The sequence below is a fragment of the Magnusiomyces paraingens genome (assembly GCF_902498895.1).
Source record: "Magnusiomyces paraingens strain CBS 517.90 genome assembly, contig: contig1, whole genome shotgun sequence".
NCBI classification, from domain to species: domain Eukaryota; kingdom Fungi; phylum Ascomycota; class Dipodascomycetes; order Dipodascales; family Dipodascaceae; genus Magnusiomyces; species Magnusiomyces paraingens.
Window position 1 is genome coordinate 3,025,949 of NW_022474067.1, and position 13,617 is coordinate 3,039,565.

Consider the following 13,617-nt stretch of genomic DNA (forward strand, 5'->3'; position numbering starts at 1 on the left):
AAAAACATTAATAATATTTTCTTGGCTTTGCATGTATTGCCTAACCGCAAACAATTACAATTTTTACGTCACCTGCGAAACTTTTCTGCCAGCCAGTCAGCCTAAGTGAACCACCCATATAGCAGCCAGCCAAACAGCCAGCTAAACACCACCGCTCAAACCTACTAAAGTTATCGCCGCCACTAAAACCTACCAAAACCACCAATTTTTGCTTTTTCATTCCATTTCTTCAGCTACGAACATATCCATTTCACAACAGGATTTCCCCCTGTTTCTCATAAAAATTTTCTAGCAGACTGCATTTATTACGCAGGCTGACTGGGTTTTTTTTTTTTTTGGTTTTTAATTTTGACCAATATATCAAATTAAATTAAATAAACTCCATTTTCTTTTTTTTTTTTGTTTTCACCACGATTTAATACCGGACCATTTTTATACCCTTTCAAAGCCTCCCTCTTTTTCATCCCCTGATTTTTAGCCACCATCACAATGTCATCAACTTCCAGCGAGAAAAATGAAACGAATTCTCGGACCCGAGACCATAATCAAGGTCGTCAAGATCGCGCTTACACATCTGCCCAAGCAGCAGCTGTAGAACGAGTCCGCAAATGCAAATCCACAAACTACTATGCTATTCTCGACATTGAGACTACCGCTACAGAAACAGAGGTTCGCAAGGCCTACAGAAAACTTGCCCTTGTTATGCATCCTGATAAGAATGGCGCCCCAGGTGCTGATGAAGCTTTTAAGAGTATGTTACCTTTGTGAGACTATGGTCGTATTTCCAGCGCTGAATAATCTTACTAATAATGTTCGTTTTCTGTCTTTTTAGTGGTAGCGAAAGCTTTTCAGGTACTTTCTGATCCGGACAAAAAACGGATATATGATCAAACTGGCTCAGATCCTGAATCTCGAAGCGCTGCTGCTTCCGGTATGAACGGGTTCAGCGGGTTTGGCCCAGGAATGGCTCGGGCCGGTGGTCCCGGTGCTGCCGGATTTTCAGACGATTTCGCAGACGAAATATTTCGAGCCTTTTTTGGCGGCGGAGCAGGTGGTGATGCTTTCCAAACTTTCGGTACTTCCTTTGGACCTAACATTCGTTTTCAAACTTTTGGAGGACCGCGGCGAGGTCCGGCCGGTGCGCGGCAAGCCAACGGAGGCAACGGTGTGCCTCAAGAACCTCAAGATTTTATGTCGAATCTGGTGCGTCTACTGCCGCTTTTATTGCTTTTTATCACACCGCTTTTATCTTCGCTTTTTGATTCCTCATCATCGTCAGGATATGTTCGGAACACCCGGTTTGAATTCACACCTAGTCCACCATACACAGAATTACGCACAACTTACCAGCACAATATTCCTTATTTTGTGAATCCATCAGACGTTCGCAGCATGTCAACAGGAAAACTGAGGCAATTAGATAACCGCGCTGAGTTGACATATTTGCGGTCGTTACGGGATATGTGCAATCGTGAGTATGAGACTCGACAACAGAAGATCATGGATGCTCAGGGATGGTTTTCCACAGATAAGGATGCTTTGGAGAAGGCAAAAAAGATGAAGTTACCATCTTGCCAAAAGCTTGACAAGTTGGGTATACAATATTGATGATTATATGATGTAAATCTTTTAAAATTTCAAAATGTTTTTTATGACTTAAACTGAATTTATTTTTAGGCGCGGCTACCATTCAATTATATTTTTACAAAGTTTGAATAGCCGTTTTTTTCTTCATTGGGATGATAATTGATTACTTTTCGCTTAATGAAGCCTTTTAAAAATTAACTATCCTTTTATTTAAATACCCCCTCTTCCCCCCCTTTTTTTTAATATATATATATATTCTTTTATTCTTATTATTGTTTTTTTTTTAGTTTAAAGCCATAGGTCAAATCAATTTTTTTTAATTATTCTTTTAGTCATTTTTCCAATACTACTTTTGCTTCAGCATTCAAGATACCTTTGTTTCAATATTATGTATCTGCTTTGGGTTATTGCTGTGATGATGGTAAACGTAGTTGCCTCAACAAACATAGGCACTACACGCATTTTCCCCATCAAAAAACTTGATAATGCCAGTACCAGCAGTTCCAAAAAGTTTCGACGGTCCATATCATCTTTAGACCCATCCACACTACTTTCTGTCGAAGACATTATTTCCAGCAGCTCTGATAATTTCATTAACAGTTTTCTAGGAGCTCACGCGCTTAATTCTGATGTTGCAGCAACAATTAGTGGCTCCACACAATTGATAGACAAAGGTTACTGGAAAAAAAATTCCCGCGGCGCTGTTTTCAAACACGGCTCACTTGATAGCCGCAGCATTATTATCGATAACAATAACACGTCCGATTCAATTTCATATTATGCTGAGATAAAACTAGGAACATTCAATGAGTCAACTGAGGAAAAAGTGTTCAATGTTATTGTTGATACTGGCTCCTTTTTTACTTGGGTCTACTCCTCCAACTGTACATTGGCTGAATGTGCTGACCATACGCTTTTTGATGCCGAACAATCAAAGACGGGCACTTTCACAGGTTTGCCTTTTGAAGTTATTTACAATACTGGACTTATTAATGGAACATTTATTCAGGATCGTGTTCGTCTTGCAGGCTTTGATTTTGGTAATCAATACTTAGGCTTGGCGAACAGTGGCCAGTCTAGTTTCTATTCTTATGCTGTAGATGGAATCTTAGGTTTTCCGTCAAAGGACCCAGATAGTTCAACGCATGGAATTCTTAATACTCTATATTTAGAGTCTCTTATTTCTCAGCGTGTTATTGGAATTAGTTTAAGCGGAGATAATGGAAATTTTACTGATAGTAACGAAGGAAGTCTTTCCATTGGTGGTCTTGATTCGGAAAAGTATTCTGGAGAAATTGAATATTACTCTATCAATAACTCTTCAATTTTCTGGGAGATTCCACTTGCCCGTACTCTTGTTAATGGAACAGAAGTTTCCTTTGCAGCCGGAAATAGCGACAATGGAACTAGGACAGTTATTGTCGACACAGGAACTACTCTTCTACTTATGCCACCTAATGATGCTCTCATGCTTCACAGTTACATTGGAAATTCATCCACTGATGGATCAAACTTTGTTATTCCGTGCAATTCAACAATTGAGTTTGCATTTTCTTTCGGTACCAATAGCTCCTCTCGTAACTGGACCGTTGGCCCCGATTCTTACATTGGTGAGCAGTATAATGATGAAGGATTCTGTTTAAGTAACATTCAAGGGCTTTATGTTGATGAAAAACAATGGGTCCTAGGTGATGTTTTCTTGCGTGGGGTTTATTCTGTTTTTGACATGGACAATGCCGTTGTTGGTTTTGCCACCAAAAAGTCTTCAAATACTAGTGTTACCCCTGAAAGCACTTTTGTTTCCTTATCTTTAAATTCATCTATAAGTACAACTTCAGAATCCTCTGCTACTGCTACTGCTACTGCTACCTCAACTTCTGGAGCTTCGGGACTCTATGTTGGGGTTTACACTTTAACATTATCTCTGATTTTGCAGTTTTTATTATGATTATAACACTATAGATTTTTTTTTTCTGTCTTTTAGAAAATTTTTGAGTTTTAGATTTAATTTTTTAGAAATGTTATTCTTTTATTTATCTATTTATTTATTTGAGAATTTAGAAAACTTTTATCTCTAATTTTAAAGAAGTAAACCATTTGGGACTATCCAAAACTTTTGGTCGATTGTTTGGTCTCAAACCTTAACTATATGCATTTAAGGTATTTTATTCTCTACATAAAACCAACAGAAAATTTTCCAAAAGAAAAAAAAAAAAATTTCAGCCGTCCTCGAAGCAAATTCAAAAGAAAATCTTCAAAACTACTTTCATCAATGCCAAACCTCTACGAATCGGCAGCAAAGATCCTTGAGTCATTGGCAAAGCCCAATGAACCAGTAAATAAAAAGAAAGACGCTAAAAAAGATACTAAAAAAGAATCTCAATCGTTTCCCTCTGTGACTAGTACCCAGCTTAAATCGCTCATATATACAAATAGTCGCAGTACCACCACAAATACAATCACATCTTCTTCTAAGAAGCAAGTCAAAAACACAAACAACCAAAACAATAATAATGATTTGCGTCAGCTGTATGCTATAGTTGCATCTACACTCAAATATGCTCCAATTTTAAGACCAGTTGTGCGAGCTTCAGATTTGCTCAATCCTAAGTTCCCCACTTTTCGTTACTTTGTGAATGAATGGCATGCCATGGCCATGGTCCAAGATTTGCTTTTTTCAAAGAGCGGTCGTATAACAGCACCCAAATGCAAAGCAAAAGAGGCGGTACTTCAAAATAAAACTCGTCTTCATGGTGAATTTGTTAAATGGAAGGTTCGTAACCGTGTTCGCGACCCCAAAACAGATCTCGAAAAGTTTACAGTTCCTATTCTTAATGATGCACAGCCAGTAACCAACCGTCATGACGATGACGACGAAAATTTAGACGAAAACGATGAGACTCCTGTGCGTTGGGTTCGTTTGAATGCTATTAAGTGTACCACTCCCGATGATCTGGTGTCTCGTGAGCAAGAACTTACTAATGAGGGCGAGCTTAAGTTTGTTTCTGATTGGCATGACATTCGAAAAAACACCGACCTTGTTGTTTACAAAGACAAAATTGTCGCAAACCTCTACGGTGTCCACCCCAAGCGTTTCCCTATCATCACCACTAAACTTTACACCTCTGGAAAGCTAATCATTCAAGACCGCGCATCTTGTTTACCTGCCACAATCCTTGTTCATAACCTCAAGGCTCTTGGTGTAGATCTGAAGCCACCTTCGGAGCTCCAAAGCGGACAAAAACTCAAAAAGGGTGAAGCTGACAAGAGTTCTATTCAGTTGATTGACGCATGCGCAGCGCCCGGAAACAAAACCACACATTTGACTGGGCTTTCTCTGACTGCGTATCCTCGCCTTTTTGCTGCCGCTTTTACCAAAAATGGTAATAAAAATCCCTTACAGCACAAGTTTGTGGCTGCATTTGAACGAAATGAGTTTCGCGCAAAAACTCTATCCAAAATGCTGAACGTTGCTGGAGCATCCAAATATGTAAATGTCAATGTTCAAGACTTTACCCAAAGCAAGCCTAGCGACTATCCAAATGTTTCTGGATTTGTCGTAGATCCCTCCTGTAGCGGGTCCGGCATTTTTGGTCGTAAGAACGCTGCTACGCTTGCTAACGAAAACAATGCAGAGGAGAACGAGGAGAATAGCGACAACAAGAAAACTTCTCTCACCCAAGACGAAGAAACACGGTTGCTTAAGCTAGCAGGATTTCAGTACAAAGTGGTCAAGCACGCTCTTTCTTTCCCAAATGCCCGTGTCGTTGTTTACTCAACTTGCTCGATTCATGCACATGAAAATGAGCATGTTGTAGACCGTCTTATGAATGACCCTCAAGTCGCACAAGCATGGGGGTGGCGTGTGCAATCACGCAAACATGTTGTGCCAGATTGGCCCCGTCGTGGTTTCCCTGAAGAGTTCCCGGTCTATGCCCAAAAGCATGCAGGAGAAGAGGATGAGCTTTTTGAGCGTGAAAGAATGGCAGAGGGATGTGTGCGTGCGTTACCTAAGGAAGATGGTGGCATTGGCTTTTTTGCAGTATGCTTTGTGCGTGATTTGCCTGAAAGTGAGGACAACAAGGGTGAGGGTGAGGATGAGGACGAAGTCTTGGATCAAGAAGAAGAATGGGGTGGATTTTCAGATTAACTTAAGACAAGAGGGAGAATAGTGAAAATAAATAGTTAAATAAATAAATAAACTCATTAATAACATTAGGGTATGGTTAAGGATTTCATGAAGCCATTAACTTAAACTCAAGGTATCGGATGTCCGTAAGTTTAACTGGCTTGCGGCAAATGCTACATCGCGGATTATACCCAACAACATTTGCTGCACAATCACTACAATACAAATGTCCACAAGGCATAGCTACTGCAATATCAGGCTGTTCATAGCAGATCGGGCACTCTAAAGCCTCGAGTGCAGATACTTCTGTGTTTTCTGGTCGTTCTTTGGGTGGGTTAGCCAAGATGTTTTGAATTTCGGAGAAATCCTCGTCAAAATCATCGAAATCATCAAAATCGACAAAATCATCAAAATCATCAATACGCGGTCTTTTTAAATTTGAGCGACTATTCTCTGTGGCAGTTTCTGTATCGGTCTGTTGCTGTTGTTGTACATTAGAGTCCTGCTCTTGATTTGTTTGTTGGATCGTGGTTTGGGTGTTATCACTAATATTGTTTTCTTGAGATGCAGATAAAGGCACAGCCCTACGTCGCAGCTCTTGAAAAAGTTCCTCATCAGCAATATCTTCTTGACGTATTCGACGATTGACATTAGACAAATTGCGAGAACTGCTGCTTCTAGATTCTTCAACGGTTTCTCGATGTCTTGGTCTAGAAGAAGTGTTGGAATAAGGTCGGTTGTCTGTAAGATCAAATGAGTTATTTGTTTGCTGTTGATGCTGCCAGTTTGCAGCAAAACTTGTAGATTGTTCTGTAAATGCAGGGCTTTGTGGGTCATTGTCGTTTTCTAGTGTCAAATCATCAGGATTCTGAAAACTTGGATCTATTAGTTCGTTTTCTAAAGCATCGGTAATAGAATGGTCATCAATAGAATTCCAGTCGTCCTCTAATGACTGCCATGCAGCTGATTGCGAAACTTGTGAAGTTTGAGAGGGGTTAGAAGTTTGTAAATTTTGCCGTGATGTGCGTTCAGTAAATGGTAATGATGACTGAACGCTGGGTCGACGTGAATTTTCGCTCCTCCTTTTCGAGGTGTGTGTTCTAGTACTCATTTGAGATACTTTATGGTTGGTTTGAGAAATGCAAGAGTGATGAAATGTTACTGGTTTATTGTTGGATGTCTGTCTCAGCTCAACTATCGCCATGAGACAAATGAAATGGTGTAAAATATATTTAAATGATAAATCAACTTAATGACAAAAAAATAAGTCCCAAATTTAATTAATATGCAATCTTTTTTCCTCAAAATTGTACTGATTTCTAAAATTTAGTGAAGTGTTTGGGTGTTTGAACACTTGAAGATTCTCAAAAGTAAAAAACTATATGTATCTAGGACAGGTGGGAAAATTAATAGCTGGTGGCAAGACGGTGAAACCATTAAACCCCTAACCAGATTGGTCATATGATAGACTGTCTATATAATAATTTATTTTATTCTTTTTCATTCTTTGAAAACAAACAAAATAGAAAAAAAATATATTGGTGCAATAAACTCGAAGTGTATTATAGTACTTCAAAACTTTCAATCTACTTAGTTTTATAACTCCATTCTCCAAATCTAATAAAATCAATCAACAATCCTATTGATTAATTTCTGAAAAAAAAGGTACCCTTGAAAAATTTAAAATTTATATTGATTATGTAATATATAATTAATGTTGCATGTGCGGCTTATTCAGGAAAATACCATGAAAATACTATGAAAATCACAATTTTGAGAGTTCAGGCCAGTAGTTATTCGCCAACTCTTCTTCTTCTTCGTCGCCCATGTTTCTAATGCTCTTCATATTAAAATTTCTGCTAGCGCGAGGCTTATACTTTGGCGCAGTTTCAGGATTCCCCAATTTTTGATTTGAAAAATCCTCCATTTTGCCTAAGATGTCCACAATGCCAAACTTCAGATCGCCCACATATTCCATGCGGAACTGCTTAATGAATTGGTGGGGAAGAACTTCCTCAAAAAGCAAATTTTTAAAATCCAAGTCATATGAAACAAGTTCATGAATGGCTGAAACTACCGTTGAACTGCAAAGATTTTTGCAAAAGACTGTCAGTTTAAAATGATCTTCCCTCATACTAAGAAGTCGGCCTTTAAGTTCTAATGAAATTGGTAGGGTGACGATTTTGCGCCATAACTGTCGTTCACCTTCTGACGAAGCCTCATTATCAAACAAGCACTCAACAAACCATTCCAACTCGCGAAAAAAGGTCACATTTTCTTCTGTTAAACTAAACTTTGCTGGAATGAAGCTTAAAAAGTCCGTGTGTGCCTTATTTATAATTTCAAAAGCAGTGCGCGATGGCTCAGGAGATGAAAACATGGCAAAAGAAGCAATTTTTCGTGAATCTCCCTCTCTGATTTTAGGATCAGAGAGACCTTCTCTACCAAAATATTTAAAAAGATCTCGGCTAATGTAAATGTCTTTTATCAACTTTTTGGCGATTTCGTTATTTGGAACCGTGCAAAGTTTCCAAAACTTTTCCAAGTGTTCGTGGCATATAGTCTTTTTACCAAATTCTCCCATTAGCATATTAAGTGTGATAAAAGTTTCAAAAACGTCAATCTCATTAAAGGCAGAATATTTTTCATCGAGTTCAAAGGGATACCTGTCACTAAGCCTTAGTCGGCGGTAGTGTGAAACATCTTCCCGGCAAGTTTGAGAGGGTATTTTTACCACGGTCGGGACCAAATGAAAGCGTACCCGTTTTGGTTCATTACATTTCTTGCTTCCTGGCTGCTTAAAGTTAGACTTTAAGGTTTTCTTTTTATTTTTATTTTTGGAAGAATTCTTGGAATCAGAATCCTTGTGATCTTTCTTTCTGAAAATATTTGCCATTTTGATTAAATTGGTAATTAAAGAAAAGTGAAAGTGAAAGTGAAAGTGAAAGATTATGGGGAATCTAATCTCTTTATATATTTTCCTGAAAAATCAATGAATTCATATGCATGAAAATCTGGTTCCGTTGGAATTTTATTTTCCATGAAAAATGTGCTTGCATGATGATTCTGTCTTCGACTCGAGTCAACAGATCCCAAAGTAAATGCTCTTCAGCCGCATATTTCTATGTAACCTCATGAATTATTTTTTAATGCTTTCCAAAGTATATACTTAAATAAGTTTTTTTTTTTTTTTTTTCAATTTACAGTCTCTTGATAATGTCATTGATGACATCCTGGGTAGAAGAGCTGCCACCCAAATCAGGAGTGAGAATCTTGCCCTCAGCAAGGTTAGCATCAACAGCCTTGTAGATTCTGGCAGCAGGGTTGGGGAAGCCGAGGAACTCAAGCATCAAAGCGGTAGAGCGGATAGTGGCAATGGGGTTAGAGATACCCTTGCCCTCGATATCAGGGGCAGAACCGTGGCAGGGCTCGCCAATGACGAACTCATCACCAACATTGGCGGAGGGGACAACACCAAGGGAGCCAACGAGGGCGGCAGCACCGTCGGAAAGAATGTCACCGTAGAGGTTGGGGCCGACAACAACGTCAAAGACCTCGGGCTCACGGAAGAGTCTGTAGACCATGGAGTCGACAATCTGCTCATTGACATTGACAGAGCCGTACTTGTCCTTGTTGGCGTCGTAGAACTTACGGATAGTCTCACGGAAAAGACCGTCAGAAAGACTCAGGACGTTGGACTTGTGGGTGATGGTGACAGTGGAAGTCTTGTGGATGGAGGGGGCACCAGCATCACGGAGAGCCTGGCGGGAAAGAGCAATGTCAAAAGCCATCTTGCCAATGCGCTGAGAGGCAGTTTCGGTGATGCGCTTGATGGCTTCAGCAACTTGAGTACCGTCCTCGGCGGTGTATTGGCGCTCCTGCTTGATGTAAAGATCCTCAGTGTTTTCACGGACAATGACGAGGTCGACGGGACGGCCAGGGGCACCGTCAACAGACTTGACGGGGCGGACGTTGGCGTAGAGGCCAAGCTTCTTGCGGAGTGCAACAATGGGGGAAGAGTAGCCAGCAACCTTGGTTGTGGGGGAGGAAACAGCACCAAAGAGGGCACCATCGCACTCCTTCTTGAGAACCTCGACAGTTTCATCAGGAAGAGCAGTGCCAGTCTGCTTAAAGTGCTCGAAACCGGCAAGAAGGTTAACGAACTCGAAAGAGAGACCGTCCTCCTTGGGGAGAGCCTCAAGGACAGCCTTACCCGCGGGGATGACTTCGCGGCCGATACCGTCACCGGGAATGAGACCTAAATACAGTAAAAGGTTAGAAGAGTCATGCAATAAGAATCAATTTGCATACCAATCTTGAGGGTCTTGGTAGAGTAGGCTCTGGCAAGCGTAGAACGGGATCTGACAAAAGAGGATCTGAGCATTGTGATGACTGGAGATGACAGACTGAATACGAGGAAGAAGAAGATGAAAAAGAAAAGGAAAGGGAAGGGAAAAAAATGTGTTATTTTTTGGAGGTTTTGAAAGTTTTTTTTTTTTTCCTTTAGTAGTCTTACACTAGACTTAAAGGGTCAGTTCATGGCTGTGATTGGATTGTGGAAAGTTGCGGAGTCCCCCAGATGGCCGCTATCGGTAAAGTGGATGTTACAATTTTGTTTCACGTGATCAATATTTTAAAATATATATATATATATATGTGACATTACAACTTTGTGACAGGCTTCGAGTCATTTCTACTCACATTGTGATTTTTCACGCCTCTAATTTTTATATTTTTTTTTTTTTTGCAGTATATAATTAATATATATATATATATAAAGGCTATTAATGTTGCCTCTGAAAATATTTCTTCATCCGCCAAAATAATAAGACCTATAATGCCTGATCTAGAGGTAGAACATAGTCATGAAGACTGTCATGGCCATGATCACAATCACGACCATAAAAATGAACATCAACATCATCAACAACAACAACACGCTCATGTTTACGACAAGCTAGATCTTGCCGAATCTCTGCTGGCCGAGATTGAAGACGGTCAGTACATATGTCTAGTGTGTGCCGATGAGCTTGACGCCAAATCGCCCATTTGGAACTGCTCGGTATGTTACCGTGTGTACCACCTTCCATGCATCAAGCAGTGGGCTGAAAAGTCGCTTGCGTTTCGTGCAGACTCGCCTGATCCGACAGTAGAGTCTTGGAAATGTCCATCTTGCTCAACTACCTCCAGCATGATTCCACGCGAATACCGATGCTGGTGCAAAAAGGAACTGAACCCTACATATGATGGAATTGCACCACATAGCTGTGGGCAAACCTGTGCTGCACCACTCTCGTGTATTCATAAATGTATGGCTATTTGTCACCCGGGCCCACATCCAGAATGCACGGCTTTGGGCCCAATGATCAAGTGTTACTGTGCTAAAAAGTCAAAACAATTGCCATGTATTCTTACCAGCTACAGCGGTTGGCAATGCAACAATATTTGTGGAGAGCTGCTACCTTGTGGCATGCACAAGTGCCAAAAAAAGTGTCATCAAGGGCTCTGTGGCGATTGTTCGGAAAAAATCAATGCCACTTGTTACTGTGGTGAAACAGTTTTACCGGTGACGTGCAACAATTTGGAGCCAAAACAGAGCGTTGAGATTGATGCAGAAACCGGAAAGCAATCTAAGTCTTGGATTGGGTTTTTTGTATGCGACAAAATCCAGGAAGGCAAGTACGAATGTAATGTCCATTCATACAAGCTCGAGTGCAACAAGCGTACTGCAGATACTTACAAGTGTCCACTGAGACCCGTTGAGGGCGAGACATGCCCCTGTGGTAAATCTCCAGTGACTGATATTCTTGGGCACCCGAGATCCTCATGCGAGGAAACAATACCCACGTGTGGCCAGGTGTGCGACAAGAAACTTAAATGTGGTCACACATGCAAATACCCATGCCACGAGGGCGAGTGTCCTCGTTGTTATTTTGTGACAGATATGCGGTGCCGATGTGGCTACAATCGGTTTTTGGTTCCATGCGGGTTTGCAGTTACTGGCGAGAAGCCAATTTGTGCTAGACGATGTACAGGCAACTTGAACTGTCGTCGACACCGATGCACAAATGTGTGCTGCGAGTTTGAAAAGAAAGCTATCAAGTATGGCAAGAATGCTGTTTGGGGCAAGGGTTACAGTGTATATGATGAGACGATTGAGCGGGAATACAAGGAGAAGCATGGGTGTACGCAAACATGTAATGCAATGCTCAACTGTGGCAAACACCGATGCAACAAGGAATGTCATGTAAGGCCGTGTGGGCCATGTCTGGAATCGTCGAGTGAAGACTGGGTTTGCCCCTGTGGGCGAACAATATTACGAGCTCCTGTGCGATGCGGAACTATGTTACCTACGTGTCCGTACGAGTGCACGCGTCCGACTCTGTGTGGGCATCCGACGCCTAAACACCCGTGTCATGGGGACGACAAGGAATGTGACCGGTGTCTACGGCTTGTTAGCAAGCCATGTGCGTGTGGCAAGAACCCTGAGGTGAAGAATGTGCCGTGTTACCAAGAGTATGCATCATGTGGGCAATTGTGCGGCAAGCCCATGGCGTGTGGACATCCTTGTCCAAAGATGTGTCATCGGCCAGGGGAATGCGAGACTAAGTGTTCGCGGGTATGTCGACGAGAACTACCATGTGGACATTTACACACGACAGCAAGGTGTCATTATCCAAAGCTATGTGCTCAAACAAATCCAAAGTGCGCTGAGGTGCACATTTTGGGGTGCAAATGTGGAGAGATTTCGAGGACAATCCCCTGTAAAGCTACTGCGGCGGACCGTGAGATGAATTTATTGATTCCATGCGAAGAGAGTTGTTTGGAAGCTGCGCGGCGACGGCAGCTTGCAGAAGCGTTTGGGATGGATCCTGCAAGGCAAGCACCTGGGGAGTTTGAATATTCGGACAATGTGATTGATTTGTATTTAGCCAACCCTGGGTGGTGCACGAGCACTGAGAAGAAGATTCGGGACTTTGCATTGTGTCATGTGGGTAACGGTGATAATGGAACTAACAAGGTGCTAAGGTTCCCTCCGATGAAGAAGTATGATCGGATGTTTATTCATGAGCTTGCTACTGCATATAACATTCGGTCTCAGTCGTATGATCCTGAGCCTCAGCGTAACGTTGTGTTGTTTGCCCCGCAGCGAAGTGGGCCTACCTCGGGTAGCAGCACACCTGGAGAGGCTGGGACGGTGACTGTGAATGGTCCAGTGTATATTCCACGGTTGACTGTTGGTCGGTATATTACTGAGCATGGGATTGCATAGTTGAGAGTTTAAGTTGAGAAGGATAGAGTTTTTTTTGTAGAGTATATAAGAAAAAAAAAAAAAAAAAAAACAATTGTTATATAAGGTCTATGAAAATTCTGGGGTTAAATTAATAAGTGGAGGGGAGAGGGATAAACATATATATTTAAAAAAAAAAAAAAAAAATAGGTTTTTTCATATAGAGGGGAGATTTTACTGCTGCAAGATGTAAAATTGCAAAAATAACGGGTTATTGTTGCATGTAACGTTTTTTGTAACAAAGTACTAATTGGGAAAAGTGCATAAATTAACAAACAAACCTTAATTTAGCCGTGCATCTGATAAGCGCATGCATGCAAAAAGCAAAAGAAATGAAAAAAAGATAAAAGAAGAAATAAAAAAAAAAAAAAAGAAAAGAAAAGAGCTAAGCATTTTATTTTTTCTTCTTCTTTTGTTATGCGTAAGCCTTTATCCAGCAGTGACTGTGAGTCAAAAAGTTTGAGCTCAAAAATATATATAAAATAATGAAGAAGAAGAAAAAGAAGAAGAAGAAGTAAATACTTCAAAATTATTTAAGTGTAAGTTGGAAAAGAAGAAGAAAAAGGTTTAGTTTATTTTAGAAAAAATATTTTTTTTTTTTTTTTTTTCA

At 40.7% G+C, this 13,617-nt stretch overlaps 7 protein-coding genes across 7 annotated transcripts; 4 read left to right on the forward strand and 3 right to left on the reverse strand.

Moving 5' to 3' along the window:
• Positions 1-489: 489 nt before the first annotated feature.
• On the forward strand, positions 490-1,608 carry SAPINGB_P000892 (uncharacterized protein; the record flags this gene model as incomplete). Its single annotated transcript, XM_031995615.1, has 2 exons — positions 490-751; positions 833-1,608. 2 exons carry the CDS (start codon positions 490-492, stop codon positions 1,606-1,608), a joined length of 1,038 nt encoding a protein of 345 aa, XP_031851506.1.
• A 367-nt stretch (positions 1,609-1,975) lies between these two features.
• Positions 1,976-3,535, forward strand: SAPINGB_P000893 (uncharacterized protein; the record flags this gene model as incomplete). Its single annotated transcript, XM_031995616.1, has 1 exon — positions 1,976-3,535. One exon carries the CDS (start codon positions 1,976-1,978, stop codon positions 3,533-3,535), a length of 1,560 nt encoding a protein of 519 aa, XP_031851507.1.
• A 324-nt stretch (positions 3,536-3,859) lies between these two features.
• SAPINGB_P000894 (uncharacterized protein) lies at positions 3,860-5,737 on the forward strand (the record flags this gene model as incomplete). Its single annotated transcript, XM_031995617.1, has 1 exon — positions 3,860-5,737. One exon carries the CDS (start codon positions 3,860-3,862, stop codon positions 5,735-5,737), a length of 1,878 nt encoding a protein of 625 aa, XP_031851508.1.
• An 85-nt stretch (positions 5,738-5,822) lies between these two features.
• On the reverse strand, positions 5,823-6,827 carry SAPINGB_P000895 (uncharacterized protein; the record flags this gene model as incomplete). Its single annotated transcript, XM_031995618.1, has 1 exon — positions 5,823-6,827. The coding sequence occupies one exon, from the start codon at positions 6,825-6,827 to the stop codon at positions 5,823-5,825; it is 1,005 nt and encodes a 334-aa protein (XP_031851509.1).
• A 654-nt stretch (positions 6,828-7,481) lies between these two features.
• SAPINGB_P000896 (uncharacterized protein) lies at positions 7,482-8,612 on the reverse strand (the record flags this gene model as incomplete). Its single annotated transcript, XM_031995619.1, has 1 exon — positions 7,482-8,612. The coding sequence occupies one exon, from the start codon at positions 8,610-8,612 to the stop codon at positions 7,482-7,484; it is 1,131 nt and encodes a 376-aa protein (XP_031851510.1).
• A 304-nt stretch (positions 8,613-8,916) lies between these two features.
• SAPINGB_P000897 (uncharacterized protein) lies at positions 8,917-10,100 on the reverse strand (the record flags this gene model as incomplete). The annotated part of the gene is made up of 2 exons (XM_031995620.1): positions 8,917-9,974; positions 10,028-10,100. 2 exons carry the CDS (start codon positions 10,098-10,100, stop codon positions 8,917-8,919), a joined length of 1,131 nt encoding a protein of 376 aa, XP_031851511.1.
• A 453-nt stretch (positions 10,101-10,553) lies between these two features.
• SAPINGB_P000898 (uncharacterized protein) lies at positions 10,554-12,989 on the forward strand (the record flags this gene model as incomplete). Its single annotated transcript, XM_031995621.1, has 2 exons — positions 10,554-12,335; positions 12,423-12,989. The coding sequence occupies 2 exons, from the start codon at positions 10,554-10,556 to the stop codon at positions 12,987-12,989; spliced, it is 2,349 nt and encodes a 782-aa protein (XP_031851512.1).
• Between the last annotated feature and the right edge of the window lie 628 nt (positions 12,990-13,617).